The 24,423-nt window shown below is 56.1% G+C and overlaps 1 protein-coding gene across 1 annotated transcript; it reads right to left on the bottom strand.

The window, feature by feature from the left end:
• Nucleotides 1–334: 334 nt before the first annotated feature.
• On the bottom strand, nucleotides 335–24,394 carry FOSL2 (FOS like 2, AP-1 transcription factor subunit). Its single transcript, XM_075535373.1, has 4 exons — nucleotides 23,298–24,394; nucleotides 12,136–12,387; nucleotides 8,098–8,205; nucleotides 335–5,669 (listed from the first exon to the last, which is right to left on the bottom strand). Exons 1-4 carry the CDS (start codon nucleotides 23,391–23,393, stop codon nucleotides 5,151–5,153), a joined length of 975 nt encoding a protein of 324 aa, XP_075391488.1. The 5' UTR covers nucleotides 23,394–24,394; the 3' UTR covers nucleotides 335–5,150.
• Between the last annotated feature and the right edge of the window lie 29 nt (nucleotides 24,395–24,423).

Below are 24,423 nucleotides of genomic sequence, written 5' to 3'. Positions count from 1 at the left end.
GAGCAGCAATGAACGCATTTTTTATTGGCTCCCACCTGGGCAACTGCTGGCAGCTGGCTGGGAGTTGGGCCATATGAAGTGGGGAGCAGTTTGGGAGGAGGGGGCAGGAAGGTCAGTGGGAAAGAAGCAAAGGAAGGTGGGGAGGCTCCCGTGCCAAACTCCAGCAGGCCCCCTCAGTTTTCCAGAAAGAGATCCCAGGGGAGCCCATCTCTGGTCACCCACTGCCAGAGGCAAGGCCTGAACCACTTCGGGCCAAAGGGGAGAGAAAGAAAGAGACAAGAGAGAAGAGGGGTGGGTTGTGGGGGAGGATGGAATAAACAATCATCAGAGGCTCTTCGATCTTAATCCATTTTATTCTACAAAATACTACTCAATCAAAAGTGGAAAAGCTAACCAAAAAAAAAAAAAAAGGAAGAAAAAATGCAGGGGAGGAGGGAAAAGTTTTCATATGTTCTTTCTTCCATAGCAGCAATCTTTTTTTCTAACAAGCTTAGTGCAAATACTGTAGGCTTGTCTTACAGTAAGAGAACAAAGTCGTCATCAACAAGAACACGATACCACCAGAGATGCTTCCAAGCAGAGATACTCCTCGATCTCCAAAACTCTACAAAAGGCTTTTGGCCCTGCCTGGAGAGGCTGGGCTGAGAGTCTCTCGGTGGGACCATTTCACTATTACTTTTGGGGGGAGAGATTAAAAAAGGAAGGGAGGAAGGAAGAGGATGCTCAGGAAGGTACCGAAATGCCCCAACTGAGCCACTTGGATCTTGTACAACGTGCTTGCCTCCAGGGTCTTCTAGCTGACTTCAGTCCACATCACGGACAGAGCTCAGATACAGAATACACAAAGCGAATGGCTTTCCACTATATACCAAAGTGCTATATATATAGATCTATATATATACCTCCCGCCACAGAAAACACCACCCTGATACCTAGTCTATACAAAGTGGAATCTGTTCTTCCTCAACATCAAGTGACCACAAACTAAGATAAATTGGAGAAACTTTTCATCGGACAGGGAAACCACGGTGGGAGGCGCAAGGCGGGATCATTCGCTGTGGCCAGTCGCCGGGCAGGCCCCACAGTGGCCACTGTCCCCAGAAGAATGACCATCCATCTTTAGAAACAGAATCCTTTTATATATATATATATATACAGTTTGTATAGCACAAGTCACACATCATTTTAGAAACAAATAAGCATCATGAGCCGGGAACTGCAGAAAGAGAGAAGGGGCGGGGGAGAGGGACTCAGTATGTTAATGCTGTTTCTATCTGGGCTTGGGATAACACAAAGATGTAAACATTTAAAATAAATAATAAAGTAAGTGTCAGTCTCTTCTCCTCCTACCTTTCCCATATCCTCCCTCCCCCTCCATTTCTATCCCGGCCCCTCCTGAACACGCCAGCCCTGGAAAAATTAACACCCTCCCCCCCCCCCCATACACACACACCCGTGGCTGCATGGCCCAAACACTAGAAGCGGGAGAAGACGCCAGGTGAGTCGAGAGATGACTGGGTTCCCTTTCCAAAAACTGTGGGAGGACAAGGACGCGCTCACACACACATACACACACCTATATCTGTCAATAAATAGCGAGATGCTGGCTGTCCAGACGCCAGAAAGACGGAACACGCAGAGAACATGAAGAGCCCGTTACTTCGGTGGGAAAAAGAAAGCTCTCCACAGCACGTAGCCCATTGATTGGTCCACGGATTCTCTAAGGACTCACGTTGTCCCTCCCTCCATCTGTGGAGCACATCACAGGGGGGCGGGAGGACATTGCAGGGAGGGCTCTTTGAGAACTAACTACAGATGGATCAGCTGGATCTTGCCTCGGAGGAGAGAGAGAGAGACCCTTGCATCTCCCAGTGTTTTTTGTGATTGCCTCTCAGCAACGTGGGGACCTTTCATAACAGGGGGGCGTCCTCCAGCTCCTAAAGAGGGGCATAGGAGGGGAGCTTCCAAAAGCAGTTAAAGGGCAATGGCATTTTCCCACAGATTTTTGAAGCCGCTTCATAGGAAAGTGCCTAACACGGTGCCCGGGCACATACGAATCTACCACCACCATCGATGCCAACTCAGAGCGGCCCTACGGGACAGAGCAGCACTGCCCCTGTGGGTTTCTGAGACCGGAAGTCTTGATGGGAACAGAAAGCCTCCTCTTTCTCCCTCGGAGCAGCTGGTGGGTTGTGTCACAGGGGGAGGGAAGCAGCCACATGGTAGATGCTGGGGTTGCAGGAATATTGCTGCTGCTCAACGGGGAGAGGCCTCACTGGAGCCCACTGCCCCCCTCAGACCATCCACCCACAGCTAGAGCAGAGACAAGACTCCATCCCCCAACGCTCAGGTGGCTCTCCGGGCTCTGAGATGCCTGTGTGGCAGGTACAGTGGGCATACCTGGCCTCCTGCCACGAGAACACAGTCTGACTTTGAAAGCCACCTCGGTACAGTCTCTGCTTGGAGTGGACTCCCGCTGTCTCCAAAGCTTCGCCCAGGGTGTCTTTGCTTTCCTGGGTCAGCAGTTACCCCCTCCTCTTAGCTGAGAGTGCTGAGCTGAGGGGACATGCTCACTGAGGAGGGCCTGCCTTGTGCAGGCCCCGAGCGAGCTGCCTACAGCACTTCTGGGGTCCCTTCAGCTGCAGCCCCCACCCAAGCGCAAATCACCCCCACTCCACCCACTCCCTGACTCGGAGCAGGCCTGGCCCAGGTCTGTGGGGTCAGTCGGAGTGAGTGAGCTCATCAGAAGGGAGTAAACTGAGGACCGACTCGTGGCCCGGGTGTGAATGCTGGCTTCCCCAAAAGCCTCTAGCATGGGGAAACCCCTCCTAGAACAAAGCCCGCGAGCACTGAATTGGGACACACCAGCAGTGGCTGGGTTTGCCTGTGGCTGGTCTCACTTCCGCAGAACCCAGAAGTTTGCTTCAGGAAAGCCCGCCTGGCCTAAGTCCGTGGCCAACCTGAGCATCAGTGCTGGAAAGTGGGGAGTAAAGAGACCTTTAGAAATAGAAGACCAGAAAGCAGCTTCATGTAAGACAGCGATATGCACGTAGGCAGGAAGATGCAAACCTCTCCCGTTGGCTACAAAGACTCTTGGAGACAAAGCCTTGCTGAGCTGAGGGTATCTGGTTTTCCTGCCCTGCCAACTCCCGCCTCTGACTAATGTGAACCTGGACACCCTATGGCCTGGTCTCACTCCGTGCCTCTGGGAAACCCGCAAGACATCAACCCCAAGGAATGTGGGAGAAATTTAAGTTTCTGAATGAAATCCTTTTTTTCCCCAAAAACTCTCTTCCTTCTCCAGGGGCTGTCCTTGCACGCGCCACACTCTGGGATGAGTACTGAAGGCCCACCTGTGTGTCAGGTGTACAGTGTATGGACACGTGCATTAAATAAGGACCAAACACATGGTTTTCCTGGGTAAGGAGGCAGTCCAGTGAGGCTCTCGATGCCTGCTCCAGAGTCTAATTTGATCATTTATTATTCCTCACCGGTCAAATTTAAATAATGCACAATTGTTCTAAATGATCATCTGATTGCCCCCCAGAGCTAAATCGCCAATAGCCATCTCCCTCAGAGTTCCAGGGCAGCTGGGGCCAGTTATGACCAGGACATGCATCCCCAGACAATGTGGCCAGAATGGTCAGCAGGAGCTGTGCCCAGTAGAGAAAAGGTGTCTGCATGGTGAGGCAGTGCTGGAGCTGGGGCCCAGGGGCAGCTTTCAGCAGCTGAGAAAGATCCCACACTGACAACCCGCAGCTGGACACAAGCCACTGCGGCGGCTCTGGGCCAGCTGCTTACAGTTCGCTGACTGGACCCGGAAGAGAAGACTTGAGGGCAGGAGGGGAAGAAGCAGGCATTGAAAAGAGGCAGCACTGGATCCACCAGGCAGCAGATGACCACAGAGGGCCCAGAGGGCCCAAGCTTCCCTGGGACCAGTGCATAGCCAGGGCAGGGGGAGCAGGGCCTGAGTCTGCTTGCTGAGGCAACCACTACGCCAAAGGCCTGCCTCCCTCCTCCCTCCTCGCCTTTCCAGCTAGCTAATGCTCCTGAGGCTCGGGGAGGGGCCCCCTGGCAGCAGTGTGCTCATGGGTGGCGTCACCCTGAGAGCCAGGGAGGGGGATGAGCAGGGACTTGGAGGAGTTCTGCGTGGTTCCTAGGGAGGGACGCCTGCCCCGTCTGGAGAGAAGGGTCCAGGGGCAGAATGGCGAGGCAGTAATTACAAGAGACGCCCTGCTCGGCTCAAGACACCGGGCGAAGGGAAGCCGGATAGCACACCGTGTGGCTTTGTTGGCACTATTCCTGGCCTGGTAATTAGGCGTTTTGGCAAACCCAACCTGTACCCCAGCTGCCTCACTCACACCCTGTCTTCTGGCCAAGCAACTCCACCAAGAGCTGTCTCGGAAGGACAGAGCGGGGCTCCGGGGAGCTTCCCTGGGTTGGTGGACCACACCCCCCTCGGTGTGCGAGCTCAGGGAGAACTGCTGGTGGTTCTGGAGGGGATGGGGACTGGTCTACGGGTCAGGGGAGGGAAGTTCTGTATTGCACATTGGCCTGTCCCCTCTGGACAAGTCACTCCCCCGTCGCGGCGGAAGAGTCGCCTGCGGCCCCGTCTGCAGAAATGAAGAGCTTTTAATATTCAGACCACCCAGATGAAATGTCATGGCAAATTTGATAAAAACCAAAGAGGAGTGACATCTGACATGGGAGGGAGGGAAGGAGGGCAGAAGGGGCCACGAGGAGGAAGGTGAAACCAAAAGCACTGAGCATGCTCGGAGGGGAGGTGGGGAAGGGGCCATCACTGCAGAGACAATGTTGTAACAGAGGGGCGGGAAGGATCCAGACCAGCTTTGGGATCTTCAGAAGCCAGAGAGATGGCGGAGTCCACCCATCCACATTCTCCAAGGCTTTTCAAGATACGGGGTTTGCTTGCAAGATGCGTTGAGGGAGGAAGGTCCCTTGACTTCCAAAAGATCGTCCCGAGTTCCTCCGTCCCCTCACCACCAAAGTCCACTGGGGTTCTCCCCAGAGCCAGGCAGCTCGCCACCGCTGGCAGGCTCCTCCTCTTGCCCTCACGGCCCTGGAGTGCTTGAAGGTGCTGGTCCCTGGGAAGGAGGCAGTGCCGGAGGAAGCCCCCCTCCGGGGCTGGGTCACAGAGCCAGCAGAGTCGGGGAGTTCAAGGAGTCCGAGGACTGGTCCCCACTGCTACTGCTCCTGCGATGCGCCTTGGAGCAGGACTCGGATGGCGACACGGGCGACTCCTGCTCCAGGACACTGGGGTAGGTGAAGACGAGGTTCGAGGTGCCTGGCGTGATGGCGGGGGTGGAGGTCACCACAATGGGGGTGTGGAGGGGCTCCTCCCCATAGAAGCCCCCCGCAATGCTGATGGGCTTGATGACAGAGCGCTGGGCTTTGTCGAGCCCGGCCGATGAGGACGAGGGGCTGTCCTCTTCCAGGGGCTCCTGCTTCACCACCACAGCACCCACACCCCCGCCCCCACCACGCAGGGGCTGCAGCCCGGGGGCCGGGGGCGAGTGGCGCTCCTCAGGGCTGATCTTGCACACGGGCCCGTGAGCCACCAGCATAAACTCCAGCTTCTCTTTCTCCTTCTGCAGCTCCGCGATCTCCTTCTGCAACCCCGACTTCTCCTCCTCCAGCTCCTCCGTCTCCTGTCAGGGGACAGATTGGAAATGTGAGGGGACAAGCCCAGGACCTGCTGCAGGGTGACTCAAAGCCAAGGGAGACAGGGAGGGGAGCCGGGGGCTCAGAGGGCCATGGGGACCCCCAGCTCCGGCAGGCTGCCGATCCCGTGTGTCTCTAAGGCCCAGAATGGAGAGGGCAGGAAAGTCCACTTGGACCAGGGGTGAATAGCAACTGTCATTTTTGGCATGAGTGAGCACATACTTTGGGCCAGGCGCCTTGCTAATCAGGACACAGGTATTATCTCGCTTCGTCCCCATTTTGCAGATGAGAAAACAGGTAGACTATCTTGCCCAACGTCACAGAACAAGCACGTAGGAGAGTCTAGATCTGAACCCAAAATCTTGGACTCCAGAGCCCACCCTTCACTAAGCTCTGCTGCCTTGGGTGGCCTCCAAACACCCAATTCATGGCCACCGGCCAGATCCAACTCATGGTGACCCTATAGGACAGAACAAAACTACCTTGTGGGTTGCTGACCCTGTCAATCTTTCCAGGAGTAGAAAGCCTCATCTTTCTCCCATAGAGCGGCAGGTGGTTTTGAACTGCTGGCCTTGAGGTCAGCAGCCCAACTTGTAACCTACTGTGCCTCCAGGGCTTGTTGGGTGGCCCCAAGGGCTTCAGAGGCAGATTCTTACCAAGTGGAGCACATACTGCAAAGCATCCCCTGCCCTCAGCCCCCCAGCCGCCCCTCAGGCAAACAGAGACTACACACTGTAAGCTCTGGGCATGAAGTCTCGGTCATACACAGCGCTGTGCCCCTGCACCCAGAACAGTGCGCTGTCTGGAGCAAGTGCTCAGTCAAGACTGGCCAGGCCTTCACACATGCCCCTCCTCTTCCCCTTTCTCCATCACGTCCTGAAGAATTGTGTTCCAGGGTTCACAGAAACCCTGGGAGAACATTCCAGTCAGCCCCCTTGCTGGACAGAGGGAGAAACACACTGCCTTTGAGGGCAAAGTAAGGAAACTGCATCACAGCACCCCGCTTTGTCCCAGAACCTTGTCCCTGGGGAGAGGAGCGTGGCAGAGGGAGGCATACTCCCAACAAGCCTGCTCCTCACTTTTAACCCAACCCAGATTCTCGTCTGGGGCACGTGTTTCGCTGAGTGGAAATCAGCATAGTTCACAGTAAAAAGTTTCCATTGGTGCCAAGGGTCTGACAATGCTGTGAGCTCATGGGGGGTTTCCCGTGGAGGAGGTGGCTCAGGGGCCTGGCAGTTAGCTCTGGGTGAGGGGTGGCAGGGGAGTAAAGTGTGGGGTTTCTGGGCAGAGGGCTAGAGGGCAGAGGAGGAGCCTTGGAAGCTGGGGACTTTTCTGGGCTGGTGTAGGGAGCTGGGGGAGACAGCAACGGCCCAGGGCACAGCTCTCTAGAGAATGGAGACCAGTCAGTCACAGGGCAGGTATCTCCTGAGAGTGAATCCCTGCCCGTGAAGTGCCAGCACCTTCAGGGGACAGGACAGAACCCCCCCTTCCCCGCAGGAGTCACTCTGTGCCGAGAGTAGGGGCTCCAGGCAGCTTAGATGAATTGATGGGAGGCACAAGATCCTCTGTGAGCCCCCGCAAAGCCTCATCCTGGCTGATGGCCACAGGAACCTCACTGTGAAAACATCCCGCCCAGAAGTATGGGCCCTGGCCCAGGGGGGCTTCCTTCACGGGCACACAGCCCTTCCCACATGCCCAGACTCAGCTCAGAGGTGCATGCCTTCAGTCAGGTCTGGTTCTCCAGAAGGCAGGGAAAGGTTGTGGGCCCCAGGTGGGGACAATTAGGCAATGTGGGTGCATGACTCACAAGTGCAGGGTGCATGTAACCAAGGCCACTGCTCCAGCTCAGCGCAGAGGCAGGGGTGCAGGATATGAGAAAATGGGCCTTGGCTGCCTATGGACCACCTCCCTCCAGACCAGGGGGCATGGAGACCTCAACAGAGCTTAGGGAGCAGCAGGGAGGGCAGGTCCCCCCTTCCCCGCCCCCCACTGCCCAAGTCCGAATACCAAGGCCTGGTGGGACCTGTCGGGGGAGCTCTGGAGGGGGCAGGTCTGGGCCTGCCCTGACCCTGGGGGACCAAGGTCGCCGGAATCCTCTGCCACCTGTCACTCAGGATCCCCAGCAGACCAGATGGAAGACCAGGCTCAGACGCTAAGTGCCAAAAGCTGCCAGGCTGAGAAAGAGACTTGGTCTGTCACTGTGGGTCAGGCGGAGGGGAGGCAGCAGGTCCGGACCTCTCTCTGTGCAGTCAGCACAGGCTAAGCCTTGTACTCCCAGGAAGGACTGTTTCTGTCCCCACAGACTCATCTGTAGGGTCCCAGCGAATAAGGAGCAGGTGGGAAGCTGAGGAGCCCTGGGGGCCTCGCTGCGGCCCACCCAGAAGTGCCCCCACAGCCAGAGAGCTAAGGTCTCACCGCCTGCAGCTTCTCCGTCAGTTCCCGGCGTCGGTTCCGGCACTTGGCGGCGGCCAGCTTGTTCCGTTCCCTGCGGATGCGTCTTTTCTCCTCCTCTTCAGGAGACAGCTGGAGGCCAAGGCGGAGGAGCACGATCAGGTCGGAACAAAACAACCCATTCGAAAGCACAACTGTTTCTGAGTTGGGCAAGAAGCTCTCCTAGAACTGGGGGCTGTAGGGGGTGGGTGAGTGAGGTGTGACCTGGAGCCACATGGGTGCGGAGCCTGGAAGGGTGCTGGGAAACGATGGTCTAGGAAGGGAGGGCTCTGTTTCAGAGCAGCAACAGACCAGGGGCTCAGCAGCCCAGCCAGGAGGGTGGCCTTGATTCAGGGCCAAGGCCAGAGAGAGCTCTCTCGGGCACAGGGTCCCCTGAATCCCCTCCAGCCACTGCCTGGCCCCACCCACGGAAGCAGCTTTTTCCAAACCCTGGCTAATCACTCTGCTCCCCATCACCCTGCTTGCTCTGCACGCCTCATTATCCCCATTTGGGTAAGGAGCTGACCCTGAGTTGCCCCACCCATCTCCACCCCCACCTCCACCCCCATCACAGGTGAGCATCATCAGGGGGAATGCTCCAGTGCCCACAGGCATGTCAATTCACTCCCGACTTCCTCTGCCCTCCTGACGGGTCTGGCATGGTGCTAGGCTGGACAATAGATACAAAAGGAGGAGAAGCCAGCAGGCATGCCGAGCCCTGTTGCCCACAAAATCCCCTCCGTCCACCAAAGGGGGCTCCAGTTGGCAGGCCAAGGCCCAAGGGCTGCGGCTGGATCGGTGAGCCCGACTCTCAATTCCCATCTGCTAAGAGCCTACAGTGAGGATGGGCAGGGACCTGGCCAGGCTCAGCTCCGGCTCAGGCCAGAGGCCAAGGACTAGAGCGCGGCCCACCCGCAGCCCCTGCAGGGCCGCAACCCCAGGAGGTGGCTGTAGGCCAATCAGACAGCAAATTTGAAAGGAAAGACTGTCACTGAACTGGTCCCTGAAGGCAGAGACCTTCCCTTGTGGCAAGTGGGCCTTAGAAGGGACCTTGCAGAGTAAGACCTGGGTCTTGCCATCCAAGAGCACCCAGTGAGGGAGCTGAAGTCTCTCTGATAGGCGGGAAGCTACCCTGGCTGTCAGTAACCCAGAACAGAATGGAGGGAGCCCCTGCTCCTGGCCAGCCAGCTCCAGCCCCTGGCCCTCCTGTCACTGTGATGTCCCGGGCAGCCCAGGCCTGTGTGCCTCAAGGTGTTTCTGCGTGCCCAGGGTGCCAGAGGCCCTGTACCTGGCGCTCAGGGAAATGTGCCAACCGCGTCCTACCTGCCCTTCCTTCAAATAAAGTTTCTGTGATACTCAAAGGGGACCCAATACGGGCGCTTTCTCTAATCGGACTCTGGCGATCCGAGGCCTAATCCTACATGGACTTGAGACCCACAATAGACTCAGGCCTCTGTGCAGGGTGGGCTGCCCAGCCGGGGTTATAAGGTCACTAGCAAAGGCTGTGAATACTTGCTGCTCTTAAGCAGGCCTGAACCTGTGCCCAGCAGGGTTACCAAGAGAGCCCTTTGACCCCGGTGCAGTTCCAGGTTTAGGCTCCCTGCTGAGAGGGCCAGCAAGCCCCTTGGGTCCCTCACTGGTAAGGAGCAGGTGTGAGAGAAGGCAGGGCTTGGTCCACTTCCACTTCCCTTCCCCCTTGGCTGCTGCATCTGGGCACCTCTGCCTCCCAATTGGCCTGGAAATCACTCCTCCCCAGCTGCCTCGGCCCAGTCTGGTGAGGCAAGAGAGAACGCAGGGAGGTTTCCGCAGGGAAACCCCAGGAGCGGAGAGATCAACCAACGCGGCTACAGCGTGGATGTGCCAGCGCACTGGGCACACACCCACCTGACCCCCTGTCTCCTCAGGCCAGTGCCTCAGAGGAAGCCTCCCGGGCAGGTGCAGGAGGACAGCTAGGGCACCAGGCTGGCACCCCATAAAAGGGGGGAGGTAGACAGAAGAAGGATCCAGAAAAAAGGCCCTCAAGCTAGAAACACTGCTGGCCAACGCTCCAGGCGGCTGTGCCCAGGCTTCCTCAGAAAGATTGATGAGAACGTGACCTCCGGAACTCCTGCACTGAGGCAACATAGACGCGCTGGGCCTTCTCCCTCCCTCTAGCCCTCTCTGAAAAAGGAGGAAGGACATTCTCTAGACAGACCGTCGAAGGGCACACCTAAGTGAGCTGGGAGCCAAAGAGGTGGATTCTAGGCCTGGCTCTGCTGTGGGACCTTGGAAAGGACCCTTCTCTTGACTGGGTCTCAGTCTCCTTATCTGTGAGATGGGTCCAGGAGGGAAAAAAATATATAGAAAAGACGGTCCCCCAAGATTCTTTCCAGATTTAAGCGTTTTAATGTGGTGTGCACCGGGCTCGGAAGGGTGTGAAGAGTGTTGGGCACATCTTGCCCTGTTGCCCTTCTAGCTCCAGAACTAACACAAAGCAAACAAGCTGCCACCAAGGTGGTCCGTCCTTGACCTGGCTGGCCCTCCCGCACGCTCACTGCCACTGAGTCCATGCGACACATGGACACCCTATAGGACAGGGTAGGTCTGCCCTTGGGAGTTTCCGGGCCTGTGACTGTGTGCCAGGGGAGAAAGCCCCGTCTTTCTCCCGCCGAGTGGTTTCAAACCGTTGACCTTATGGATCACAGCCCAACTTGTAACCACTATGCAGCCAGAGGCCCCAGGGCTCTCCCTCGAGGTCACTCACATCCTGAGCGACTCCAGCTAGCTCATCAGGGACTATTCACTTTGTACCTTGGCCTCCCTAGAGGAAGCACATTTGTAAATAATATTACGATCACTGAGACCGCACTATTTATAACGGCAATTATGGAAAGCAAGGAAGGGTATGGGCCACCTGCCACGCCAGCAGAACCCAGGCCGTGGCTGTGAGCTGTAGCCACTGCTAACAGCAGTCTCTGTGACACGTGTGTCTGGCTGTGTCCCCCACCCCGGGCTGTGGGCCCAGCGTGAACAGAACCAACCAACCAGGAGGGCCCAGCCTCCTCCCCAGAGAAGCAGAGCTTCCTAGAAAGCACCGATTCCAGCTAATTCTAAATATCCTGAAAACTTCTGGCACCAGACCCGTGACCCAGCCACCCTCTCCCCTGCGCTGGGGAACATGTGGTCGTGTGTTGGAGAATGATGGGCCCCAGGTCCCAGGATGGAGGTGGTGGTCTATGGGTAAGACAGGGAGGCCCTCCATGATGACATCTCCTTAGCAAAGGGGGACCCCACCACTGGAGCATTTTCCACCTCAGGGTCCCAGGAGGCATGGCGCGGCGCCCGCTGTGTAACAAGCACTGCCCAGAGAGTCCCCATTCACATGCTCAGTGACCCTGTAACTATACCATTTGTGGAGGGGCAGATGGGGCTCTCTGAACACCAGCCCCTTCTTGTTAGAAACATGCTCCACCTGGCTTCTCTTGGGGGACGGGAAGGGGGGCAGGGTTTCCCTGCTGCCCTGGCTTACTGCTGACTGGGACAATGGGCCTCAGCAGGGCAGAAGCCCCTATTTCCTAGGGTGAATCATGCTCGAAGCTGAGCCCCTTGGAAGAAGTAAGCCTGGGGTCTGACCCCGAGTCCTCACCCTACCGGCTACTGCAGCTGAGCAGAAGCCTAAGACGCCCAGGACCCTGAGTGCTTTGGGGGCACGTGTTCCAAGCACCCAAGATGGGGAGGACAGGAAACTCACCGAGGAGTCAGGCCCTTTTGCATGCACCAGACATTGGGAGACAGCTATGTGAACCACAGCTGGGGGGCCCCCTCGCTACAGCCCTTCCCCTCTCTGTCATCTGCTGACTTAGGCTTTCACATCCTCTCACGGGACACACCCTGTCCCTCTGGCAGGTAATCTGACCATGGTTTCCCAGGAGAGGAAGCTGAGGCTCGGGGAGGTGACACCCGTCTCCAGCTCTGCCTGAAGCGGGGAGGCCCATGTACCCCCCTGGTGCCCTGTGTGGCCCAGCGCCCCAGTCTGGGGAGTACCTGTTCGTCTCTCCTCCTGCGGCCCACCGTGGTGCCAATGGTCTTGATGACGCCGGGTCTGGGGAGGGCCATGTGGCCCGGGATGGAGGCCAGGCCTGGCAGGGGGCTGTAGGGGTGTGAGCGGGAGTATGGGCTGGACATGGAGGTGATCACCGTGGGCTGCACCATCCACTGCAGGTCCTGGCTGGTGGTGATGGCGTTGATGGTGGGGATGAAGGCACTGCCCGAGCCAGGCATATCTACCCGGAATTTCTGGAAGGAGGAGAAAAAGACAACTGAGTCGGAGAAATTCTGAGCGGAACAGGGCCAGCAGATCCGAGAGGTGAGAGCCAGCAGAGACGCCCACTGGTCTTCCTGAGCACGGCCTGTATTCGTCAGACAGGGCAAGCTTCGGGTACCTGGGGCCTCTTGTCAGCTCCTGACCAGGGTCCAAGAAGCTCTATCCCAGGGGAGTCGGGAGGATGTCACTGCCCCTCAGCTAACTCCCAACATAGATACAGCTCCCAGCCGGTCCCCTTCGGGAGCCTTCCAGCCTGGGGCCCTCAGAGCTGGGAGCCACCTGCCATTTTACTCCCCAGGGTGCCAGCTCAGGGCACCTTGAGAAGACTCAAACACTAGCAGCTCTGGTGTAACCATTGTCCCTTTTCCAAACAGGTCCAAGATGGGACTGTGACCCCATGGGGGTAGGTGACACCGGGTCTCCGATCAAGTGTCCGCCAGCCCACGGGACTGAAAGGTGTGGCCGGCGCTCACAGTGAGGCTTCCTCCTGCTGCCCAGGTGCCCCCTCCTCCTCTCCCAGCCCCATCGTCTACCGCCGCCTGAATCTATCTGTGCTCACAGACGTGTCTGTGGGAGACGCTGGGGTGACTCGCTCTGTGCTGTCTCCCTGCTCCTCTATGGATGCCCAGAGCACACTGCAGGGCTCCCTGGGACATGGTGCAGGGAGCAGGCTATTCAAAATAGAAGATGAAGCCAGATTTCGAAAATGAAACCAGACTGTCTTCCTCTGCTGTGGGGCAGCTCCTGGGAAGTGAGCGAAGGGGGTAGGAGAGAGGGAGCCTCCACTTGCAGCTTTGCGGGGGACTCAAGAGGCCACACTCACTACCACTGAGCTGATTCCAACTCACTGGGACCCTGTAGGGCAGAGGAGAACTGTTCCTTGGTGCTTCTGAGACTTTAAATCTTTAAAGGCACAGACAGCCTCATCTTTTCTCCATGGGGCGGCGGGTGGGTTTGAACCGCTGACCTTGTGGTTAGCAGCTCAGTGCATAGCCTGCTAGGTCACCAGGGTTCCTTTGGGGGAAGAAGGCCCCAAATGAAACCCAGGTGACCCTTCATCCTCAGATGATTCCTATTTCCACCACAGGGTTCTCCAACCTGTTCTTCCTTGACCTTGTGACTTCATGACAGTACCAGTTTAATGGCCAGCACTTAGTGACTACGGACATGCCCCAGGAAGGGGTTTTACCTAGATTACCTCATGACGTCTCCCTCTGAGGTAAGAACTATCATCTCCATGTTTGAGGCAGAAATTTAGGTGGAGAGCGATTAAGTGACTGATTCACGGCCTCGTGGCTGACAGGCAGCAGCAGCGTGGCGAGCAGGCCCAGTCCGGCCTGGGAGGGCGGGTGAAGCGGTGAAACCAGGCGCTGCACAAGCTTTTTCAGCACTGCTTCCTCCTCCCTGAAAATCCAGACCCCAGGACAGACATCTGGCCCACCCTGGCCCAGGTCCCCGCGGACCTTCCCTCTCACCAAGGAGGCTGCTTACATCTGGGTGGCCCCAAATGAAATCCCATTACCATTACCTCCTTAGAACTCAATCATTGCACCCCCAGTTCTAGTCTGAGCAGATCAATCATGGTTAGAAGAATCAGCACCAATGACAGGTGCTGCCTGCCACCACCTTGGTCCCCAAGGACCTCTTGTTGCCTGAGATACGTAAAAGGAGCTTTAGGATACCTTACAGGAGCCGGGGACTCTCCCGCCCGCTCTCCCCGTCTACCTGCCTATCCTCCGTATAGATCTGTGGCCTGTGGCTGTCTCACAGCCAGACTACCCAGGCCCCCAGGCCAATGGCATTCAGTGAAGAGCACGGCCAAGCCAGCTCAATGGACCCTGGGATCCCGGGAGGAGAGCTGCCCGGCACGAGAGCTTCTAGAAAACCATGAGGAGTGTATCCAGGGCAATGGGCTCTAGTCTTGGACTCTGAAGGCAAAGTTGTATCAGGAGCTGACTGAAAAGTGTGTGTGTGTGTGTGTGTGTGTGTGTGTGTGTATAAGAGGGAGAGAGAGAGTGAAGGGGGTGGGGTGGGAAGGGCTCAGTGAACAAAGATGAATCCAAGAGGGGAAATAATCTTCAAAGAAAAAAGAATTCCCAAATTGATTCCAACTCATAGCAAGCCTCCAGCAGAGTTGAATGCTATGGGTTTCTGAGGCTGTAAATCTTTACAGGTGCCTACAGCCTCATCTTTCTCCCTTGTAGAGACTGATGGTTATGAACAGCCGACCTTGCCAGTAGCGGTCCACTGAGTAACCCACTAGACCGCTGAAGCCCCGAATTCCAGAAGTGACTTTCCTCTTGGGCAGCTGAACGGGCAGGGCAGTGGACAGCGCGGCTCTGTGGGCAATAGGAGTGCTGGGTCTGGGGGCCCGCCCCAGCCATTAAGTGCTGAGCCCTTGGCCAAGCGATGAGGACTCCGGTTCCCGGTCATAAAGAGCCGTGGGAGCACCGCTCACCACCCGGCCACGAGAATTAAAGAAGCAGCTACAAAGAGGGGCCTCCACAGCCCGTGAGGGACTGCACGGAGGCGCAACCCTCCCTGCACATTGTTCTGAGCAGCTTCTTAAAAACACCAGGGCCGGCCTCACCAGTAGAGATCTGACATAATTGGGCTAGGGTGGAGTGCTGATAACAGCATTCTTTTATTTTTTTTTCAAGCTGCTCCTCAGTTGGTTCTAATGTGCAGCCAGCGAGGGTTGGGAAACACTGCTCCATGCAAATAGAAGGGGGGCGTCGTCATCCTCGTCAGCATTAGCAATATCTCTATGCTCTGCGTGGGGTGGCCCCTGGGACAACTGCCAGCCCCCACTCAACAGTTTGTCTCCATTTCTCTCCCAAAGTCAGGTTCTGTCTCAGCAGACCAGCCTGGGGCTTCATGATACCCCAAGCCTCCAGAACCACTGCACGGTGACCCCCCCCACCACCTCTAACGGGGACCATCAACTTGCCTCTCAGGCCAACACCCAGGAAATTCATCCTCCATTCCAACACACAAAACTGCCCCCCACATACTCTGCCCCCAGTTTCAGTATCAGGGGTCAGCAAAAAAAAACAAACAAAACTGAAGCGACGTTTGCAGACTCTGATCCCTTGGGGTAGAAGCTGGACCGTCTCAGGCCCCTGCCGGGTCTCCAGCCGGTCTGCAGGAGGCGCTCCCAGTGTATCCCAGACAGAGCGCCGGCAGCCACCAGCTTGGTCTAGAGTCTAGACAAAACAAGGCGCAGGTAATGAGGGCCTTGGAAGGCATGCACACCTTGTTTCAGATGGAGGCAAAGCCATCCAGAGAACACGTTGGCTCCAAGCTGCTGGGAAAAGAATGTCCCATCCCCAGAGGGGCCTGGGGCTCTGATCAAGAAGGCTTTTGTCTCCACAGAGGAGGCTCTCGGGAGGCACACGCCAGTTTACATTAGACCTGGCAGCTGTGTCTGGTCTCCGCTCTGAATGTATTATTCAGAAAGTGGCACTGGGGGTGGGTGGGGTGAGAGGGAAGTAGGGGAGATGGCTTCCTTCCAGGCCAGCCAAACTGAACTCCCTGCCATCGAGCCGAGTCCAACACATGGTGGCCCCAGAGGTACAGGGTAGAACTGTCCCTGTGGGTTTTTCGAGAATGGAACTCTTTACAGATGTACAAAGCCTCGTCTTTTTCCCAGGGAGTGGCTGAAGGTTTCAAACTGCTGGCCTTCCACTTAGCAGTCAAATATGCAAGCTCTATGCCACCAGGGTTCCCTGGAAACAGCCAAATGTCCCAGTGGAGAGAAGATAGGGGTCCCCATGAAGGTGTTCATATTGAGACATGATTTCCCAGCTGGGGCCAAAGGGTGGTGTTTTTTCTGCTGCTGCAGCGCCAGGTGTGTGTTGAGGCGGAAGGCAGAGGGATCTAACCTGACTCCCCTGGGGCTCTGCAGCCCCTTGAAAGCTCCTTCTGTGGGCACCTGAATAAAGGTGCCAGATGGCTGTGCCATTCCAGCCTGGCAAAGCTTCCAAATGCCCTCTGTGTCCTCCCAGCCCCCAAGGATGTCTGGGTGAGCAAGCATGCCTGTCCGAGGTCAAAGCAGTGCCCACAAACCTCCTATGGCAGTTTGTCATGCTCCTGCTGTAAAGGACTAGCTAGCAAACCTATGAACGCTCTGTGGGGCCCACTGGCTCTGTTGCAACGACACAGCCACACGCAGTGGACACACATGCTAACAGGTGTGGCTGCATCCCATTAAACTTTATAGAAACGCTACCCTGCTGGAGCTGCCCAGCCCTGTCGCAGAGGGCTGTGCTCAGGCTGTAAGGGGAAGAATACAGAGAAGAGAAACCGAGGCAGGAACAGAGCGGGCAGGATGCCTACCCCCAGGAGTCCAGGGCTTGGGCACCAGGCACTCATCCTCTTAAATCTCAAGGGCCCCAAGACTGAAGTCCCAGCCCCCCTGCAGACCTTGCTGCCTGTCCCTGGGCACCAGAGCCTACTTCACCGCATGGCCCCCTGAATCTGCGGGTGCTGTGCTCTGCTCCCGGAAATTGTGAGTGCTTCTGCCACCACCTGTGAGGCAGCCCGCTCTAACTCCAAGGCCCCACAGTGCTTGGCTGGAGGAAATGACCTTTCTGGATGACAGTCGGGGCCTGGATCAGAAAGGCGTGTCCCAACTGGGGCCTCTCGCTGCAGGGTCCTGAGGCATGGAGGGGACAGGGGACTTGTCCTGAGCTGGGCAGAAGTGGACGTCAAGGTTGATGTTCTCGGTCCAGGGCCTCAGAGGGCATTTCTCCTCCAGACTGAGTGCCGACTGATTGGGCCACCAAAAACTCCGGCTGTGACCCCTGTGGGCTGTGACCTCTGTCGCCACGCAGGGGTCGGGTTATGTGCCTGGTGAGGTACTGGGCTTTCCCTCCCTCTTAAGAATGCCCTTTCTCAATTTCCAACACAGCCAGGCAAATTCTGATATCCCAGAAGACTGGCTCATGACAAGAGGCAAGAATAAAGACAGATGCCACTGCGTGCTTCCCAGAATATCCCCCCGTCGAGGTGTCCAGCTGGAGTCCACGGCTCTGTGATGTCACCGACTCCGGGATGTTCTCCAAAGCTTTCTATATAGGGAACCCAAGCAGACTGCTGAGATTCTGCATCGGCCCTCCCAGAGGTCCTTTCACACTCAAGACCTTCGTTTGGCCCCACCAGAGGGTTGGTGTTTGGCTGGCTAACTAACTGGTCACAGGTTCGAGGCCACCCAGAGGTAGCTTGCAGAAAGACCAGACAATCTACCAAAAGGCCAGCCACTGAAGCCCCCTTGGAGCGCAGTGTAGTCCTACTGGAGCCCGCAGGGGGTCGCTATGCCCAGAAGCCTGCTCAACAACAGCCGTCACATTTCACCTGACACAACACCATGTACATCACAAGGACAGCGGCTGCTAACACCTCATGATGTCCGCATGTTTTATCGAAAACGGAAAACCACCTCAGGTCTCCTACCCACATCCACTTCTTCTCGTTCCCCGGAGTTCACTCAAAAGAGCCATGCCACCAATCTGCTTTGCCCTAACGCCCAGGGTCAAGTCCAGGAAAGAAGCAAGTGACTGAAGTGGAGTCATCCCCCAGGCTCCCGAGACGCCTTCCTCCCTCCCAGTGACCCCAGCGGGAGGAATCTGCAGCTAGGCCCTTCTGGTTAGAAGCCTCACTCCAAAGCCTGCGTCTGCGGCCCTGCCTTGTACCCCTTACCAGTCCTCAGGCAGCTACATACTCCACCGGAAGGACCTGTCGGCTCCTCTGAGACGCCTCAGAGGTACAGCCTGGTTAGCACCACGGAACAATGACACGAGGCAGCGGTGGGCCAAGAGGAACCTCCTCTTCCCTCTTGGCCCAGGGAGCTGGCAGAGGATAACATTACTGAGCGGGGTCGGAACAATGACAAATATATTTGCCTCCGTCAGGGCCTCAGTCGGGGCTGATGCTGTCACCGAAATGTTGTGGCCGCTGGCTGATACCACACACACAGAGGACACATGGCCACAAAGTAACGAAGCTATTTTCTTTCTTCCTGCCTACTTTCCTTCCTTCCTTTCTTTCTTTCAACAAATGGACCGGAAAGCTCACTTCCATCCTTCTCAAAAACACGATCTTTGTTCCTGTTTAACGGAGGCACAGATAGCGAAGAACAGCCCCAGAGGTGCCTGCTTTGGTGCGCCTGGCCTTGGGGAATGTGCTCCTGGTCAGACTCCTGAGATTGGGACTGACAGGGCTCAGGGCCACTTTGGGACAGGCCTGGTCCCCTGGGAGACTCGATTCCAAAAAGCTGTGGGTCCTTTACAAAGTTCTGATTGACCCTTCCAAGGACACAGCTTTACTAGCAGGGAGGATTCTTCATAGACTTCGCTGAAGGCAATCCCCAAAGGGGGCCCTGCGAAACCTTCCTGAGTCATGTTGTCTCCCGGGGGGAAGTTCAAGGCTTTGCTGTGTTTGTTTGAAGAAAGAACACTTCAAAATGGGTCTCCCAACTCTACCACTCACCTTGAACAAGAAGGCACTTGGAAATAAAAATTTAGCCAAACTCTCTGCCAATCGAGTCCATGCCAACTCGTTGTGACTCTATAAGATGGAATAGAACTGCCCCTGTGGGTTTCCAAGACTGTAACTCTGTACACCTCATCTTTCTTTCGAGAAGCAGCTGGTGATCTCAAACTGCTGAACTTGCAGTTTGCAGCCCAACCCAACACCCACTATGCCCACCAGGCCCCCCTCACCAGGGCCAGAAGAGAAAATGGAAATGCAGCCAAGGTTCTGGACACAAAATTCAACCACTCCTCAGACAATACATGCAGACAATTTCACCCCGAGGCAAGAGCAACGCCGACACCCACCATCAGGAGTCAGCGGAACAGACAAGTTCCAGGGATAATAATCTGCAACATCTGTAAGACGAACGGGAATGAAGACTCTCACCCGGTCCTTAAGACATCCCTTCCCATCAATCCTGAGCCTTCTGCTTCGCCACAACGACCCTCACCCACCCCAAGATCCCCAGCACCCTAATGCAAACACACTAAGAAATGAAAGCCTGGTCATCCACTCACGAAGCGCAACAACGTGTGGGTGCGTGCAGCGGTGTGGTCAGTCACAATAGAGCAAATAGGACAGGATTGCAGTTAAATGAAATATCTACAACAGACAAATGCACAGAGACCCAAGAGGTTACCAGGAAACGGGTGTGGCGAGGAGTTATTATTGACGGGATGCGGTGTTCCTATTTGGGTGATAAAAAAAAGTTTTGGAACTGGATAGTGATAATGTGATTAATGCCACTGGTTTGTATACTTATAAATGGTTAGTTGATTTGGCAAACTTCTGTACTTTATATTTTACCAGAATGGCAGCAACAACAGAAATAGAATGCGTGCTTTGGGACTGTGAAGACACTGGGCTAGTACCCTTGCGAACAGACAGACAGCAACATGGGGAAAAAGAAAAGCACTTCTCCTCCAAGCAGACTTTATTTAGAACAAAATTCATCTAAATAAGAGAAATCCGTTTCTGTGTAACTGCTTTTTAAACAGATGGCATTTATGTTTCCCTCATTAAAAAGGGGGTGGGGTCCTAGGAATTACAGAAACTAGTCAAGTTCACACTCTTGCAGGACTGGAAAAATACACTTCTCAAATGGTTCTTCTGCCAACGTCCGGTAGGGGGCACTACAGAGGTATGATTGGCGCTGACTTGGGAATCACAGTCATTTCTGGTAAAACTTCTTTGATGTGAGGAATGTCCCAGCCTGGTACAGTTGGCAAAAGTTCACGCTGGGGAATTTTGTGTGTGTGTGTGTGTGTGTGTGTGTGTGTGTGTGTGTGTGTGTGTAAGAGAGAGAGAGCGAGCCTTGGGACAGGGTGGCTGCTGAAAGACAGAGAGCCAGTCTGGCTATTCGTTGACTCCAGAAACCAGAGAGAACCCTTGATTTATTTCCACAAGTTATCTGAGAGTCAAATGGCAGCCTTAGAAAAGGTCTGGGTCTTGTTTGGGATTTGTATTTTTTATAAAAGGGTGGGGGGGGGGCTGGCTGATGAAAACAAGTTATGAAATGACCTATGTTTGTGTAACTGGCCGGATTACGTAAGGCTCGGGCCCTGAAACCGTAAGAGTCCAGCAGGCAGGCATGTATCTGGGAGGTGTTTTCCTGGGCAAGTGAGGGTCCAGAGAACAACAACAACAACAACAACACCCAGCCAGGCGAGGCATGGGGTACAGCAAGGGTGACTGACAAAACAAAATCATCAACCTTCGCCATTGCTGGAGCAGGAAATACTTTTCATGCTTCCAGTTCCCGTCAGATTCAGGAACAGAGGCTTCTAAAAAGTTTGCTGCACCCAAGGCCCTGGCCATGGGTGAAGAACCAACTTCAAGAACGAGCAGCAGCGAGGGGTCGGCAACAGTCTTCTGGGCCATGAAGGCTCCGGTGAAGAAAGCAGGGGAAAGAGTGTGTACTTGCCCCAAGGAAAGCCAGGACCCTCTCTCACACAGATTGGTCCATTGAGACCCAAAGGAGCCCGTCTACTGACTGCCCTGAAAGACTCCCAGGGAAGGAAGCTGAGGGGAATAAATTGATTGCACGTTTTATCTGGCATGTAATAAAGGTACCTTGAGCCCCAGATAGGGTGGAGTCACAGCATAGCCTTTTTAAGAACAAAAACCCCCTCTCGGGTCCTGCAGCCACCAGGCAGCTCTGCTCCAGGCAGGAGAGATGATGGAAAAACCCGCTGCGCTGCCTCCAAGGAGGGGGGGGGGGCGGCATGCCGGCTGTGGAACTTGTCGAAAGTGGCTTGACCTTGCCAATCCCTCTGGTTTGAAAGAGCATCCCTCCCACTGCTGGGCCCGAGAGGCAGGCGGCTTACAGCGGAGAAGCCCGTGTGCACTGGCTATTAGAATTGCAAAATCTTCATGTGTTACAGCATGCTAGGAATTAGCTAACAGCTGCTTTTTTCGCTTCGGTAATGAGTCCCCATTACACTCCGCTGGACCTGGTCGCCTTCCTTCTTCCTAGCTCTGGTTTCCTGTCTGATTTGCTTCCAAAACAGGGAATTGCGGCCACTCACATCCTGGGCTCAAAGCCCTAGTGACACACATTATTCAGTTGGGGCACTGATGTCCGGTCCGACTTCCCATGCGGGCCCCAGGGGCTGAGCGGAGCCAGGCAGCGGAACTGGCATACTCTAGCGCTTGCCACGGACCAAAAAGGCAACTTCAAACAACAGGGAAGAAATCAAAAGATCCTTCCTTGATGTATGGGAGGAGAGTGGCAGTGGAGGTGGGGGAGGGGTGTTGCACTGGAGGTGGGGGGAATGGGTCTAACTGACTCCAGCCCATTGCCTGAAGAGGTCCGATTACAATGAAAACCACCAAAGTGAGTGGAAAGCAAACATCGTGAATCCCTTTTAGGGTAAGGGTCTAAGCGCATCCCCTTGGTACACATTACTGAGGGGGGCCGTGACTACACAGACGCAGCAGCGACTTTCTACAGGAGGTGATTATGGAAGGACCAGGAGGAGAAGCCAGGTGGCCCCACGGTGAAGCATGCCCAGCTGCCAACTCAAAGATTGGCGGTTCAAACCCACCGAGGAGCTTCATGCAATAAAGACTTGGTGGTCAGCCCCTATCAAGATGACAACCCAGAAATCCCTATGAGGGAGGCCATTCTATTCTGTCTCACAGAGTCAGTGTGAGTCGAAAATCTACCCCCCAGCACCTAACAATAGCAAGGTGAGGTGAGGGGGCGAAGGAAGACACAGAAAAGCTGTTTGGGGAACTCACCAAGTTAAGGGAATTAGGCTGGTGCAACGTATCTTTTTCCAGGTCCAAAAGAGAGCCATGTTTCCATTTTATTTCCCAACTCTGTCTACCCGTCCCTGGAAACCCACCGTAACTCCTCCTGGCTGGCTGGCTCCTAGAGGCCCCAGTCATCTTACCAATGCAAGGCCTGCTTGAAAGAAGTTGGCAGGCCCGAGACACCACCCATCCTCTGTATCTAGGGTGGGCAGCCCCCTGTTGGCTGGCCTTCTGGTTAACCCAGCCCCCTTGCAAGCCATGGATCTGCTACAGAGGACAGGCAGCTAGCCCCACCAGGTAGGCACCCCACCACCACCCAGGTCGGCACCTTCTTGGTGTTTCTAGACACAGAGACAGACCAGGAACAATCCCTCCAGTGTAAACCAGTCTGGCTGCTTTAGAAACAAGTTGTTTTTCCACTTCCAGAACCACCCAGGTGCTGAAGTGATGTCTTTTCCCCCACTTTTCGCTCTGCTGGGCCTCTTTGCCCTGGGTAACCCCGGACGTTCAAGGCGCCCCTTCCGTGGGCATGGCACACTCAGATCCCTGACCAGTACGGAGGATGGGCACGCTCAGGTCTCACAGGCAACCACCAGGGCCAATCAAGGCTGGCCTCCTCCTTTATCGCCTTTGTACCTACTTCCCAAAGGGGCTGCCCTCCCACTCGCCTGCCTGGCATTACTTGAAAGAGCCCAATTGGTATGCCAGTCCCAGACCTCTTTCAGGAAAGGCACGGAGATGGGGAGAGGACTCTTCCCCAGGACAGGTCTCTGGGTGTTAGTACGGGACAGTGGGTGCAAAGATGTTGTGATCAGTCCACCGCAAGTGGATGGGGGAATTGTTCCGGGGAGAGGCTCCTGAGAAGGAGTTGGCCTGGGTAAGATCTAATGGAAAGGAAAGAATTTCTTGGCGTTTCAAGTCTCCTCCTACCTCTAGTTTAAGGGGGTGGGGGTGCCCAGAAGGAAAATCCAGGACTTACAACTGTGCATTATAGACAATTCTCGCAAAATCGGCAAGAAAAGAGGCAGTTCTATGTCCAGAACGCGGAGGTCCGCCCGCGCAGCCAGGTGCACCCAGGGCCGGCACCTACCTGCTGGCCGCCGCCGGAGTAGGGCTCGGCGTGCGCAGGAGAGCCGCTGCTGCCCCGGGACGAGGTGTCAAAGTTCCCGGGATAATCCTGGTACATGATCCGCGGTGGGAGCCCGAGAGGAAACAGGGTGTTTTTCGTCCCCCGCCCTCGTCGCGGCGGCGCACAGGCTGCTGCGCGCTCCACCGCCCTCGCCGCGGGTCGAGCCTGGCCGCTCGCTGGGGCGCCTCGCCCGGGTCCCGGCGCCAAGGGGGAGGCGGAGATGACCGTCGCCGGAACGCGGCCGCCGGAGCGCTGCTCGGTGGACTTCGCGGCTGCTCTGCAAGCGCCGCGGGACCAGTTGTCGTCCACCCAGTCCCTCCCTCTAAAAAAGTCGGTGCGTCGTTCGGTCCCTCCCCCGCCCGCCCCCGCCAGCAGTCGGAGCCCAGCCGGCACCGACTTCCAAGGCAAAAATTGGAAAATACTAGGGGCTCAACAAAGCCCTGCCGGCCAGGTCTGGGCTCCCCAAAATTTAGAGAGAAAGAGGAGAGAGAAAGAGAGGGAGGGAGAGGGAGAGAGGGGAGAGACAAAGAAAAAAAAGTAAAATTAAATTAAAGAGCGAGAGAAGTAAGGCTGTCCGCTTCGAAAAGAAAAAAAAGGGGAAAAAACACAAAACTTCTATTTCCTCCTTTCCGAAAAAGAGCCCCAGAATAAACTTCCTGTGGCCAGACTCGCAGCTCGAGGGGCAAAGCCACTCGGACGCGGAGAAGAAGCGCAGCCGGCTCCCGGCTCCCGGCCCGCGGCCCCGATGCGCCCAGCGGCCGCGCGGGCCGGTGGGATTCGAACTGCGCCGCCGCCGCTGGTGCGCGCTGCGGGAGGGACGCGGCCACGGCCTCCCGCTCACGTCGCGGCTCCGGCTCCGGCTCCGGCGCCCGGGACCTGCACTCCTTCCCCGGCGCCCGCTCCCGGAGGGCCCGCCGTGCCCGAGCCGTGCGTCGGCTTGGAAGCGCCTCTCCCTTTCTCGCCCTCCTTGCGGAGCGCCGCCGCTCGCTAGCTCGCTGGAGCCCCGGAGCTCTGCCCGAGATGAGTCACTACAATGGCACGAGTTCAACTCCACACTCTTTATTATCCACCCCTGTACCATGTGGAT

The sequence above is a fragment of the Tenrec ecaudatus genome, chromosome 17, assembly GCF_050624435.1.
Source record: "Tenrec ecaudatus isolate mTenEca1 chromosome 17, mTenEca1.hap1, whole genome shotgun sequence".
In the NCBI taxonomy this organism is placed as follows: domain Eukaryota; kingdom Metazoa; phylum Chordata; class Mammalia; order Afrosoricida; family Tenrecidae; genus Tenrec; species Tenrec ecaudatus.
This window is presented reverse-complemented; position numbering and strand designations above follow the sequence as displayed.

Coding starts and splice junctions, on each gene's coding strand:
- FOSL2 (XM_075535373.1), bottom strand. CDS start 23,393: ATGTACCAGGATTATCCCGGGAACTTTGACACCTCGTCCCGGGGCAGC. Junction 12,388..23,297: donor ACTCCGGCGGCGGCCAGCAG/GTAGGTGCCGGC, acceptor TCCTCCTTCCAG/AAATTCCGGGTAGATATGCC. Junction 5,670..8,097: donor TGACGGAGAAGCTGCAGGCG/GTGAGACCTTAG, acceptor GTCCCCTGACAG/GAGACGGAGGAGCTGGAGGA.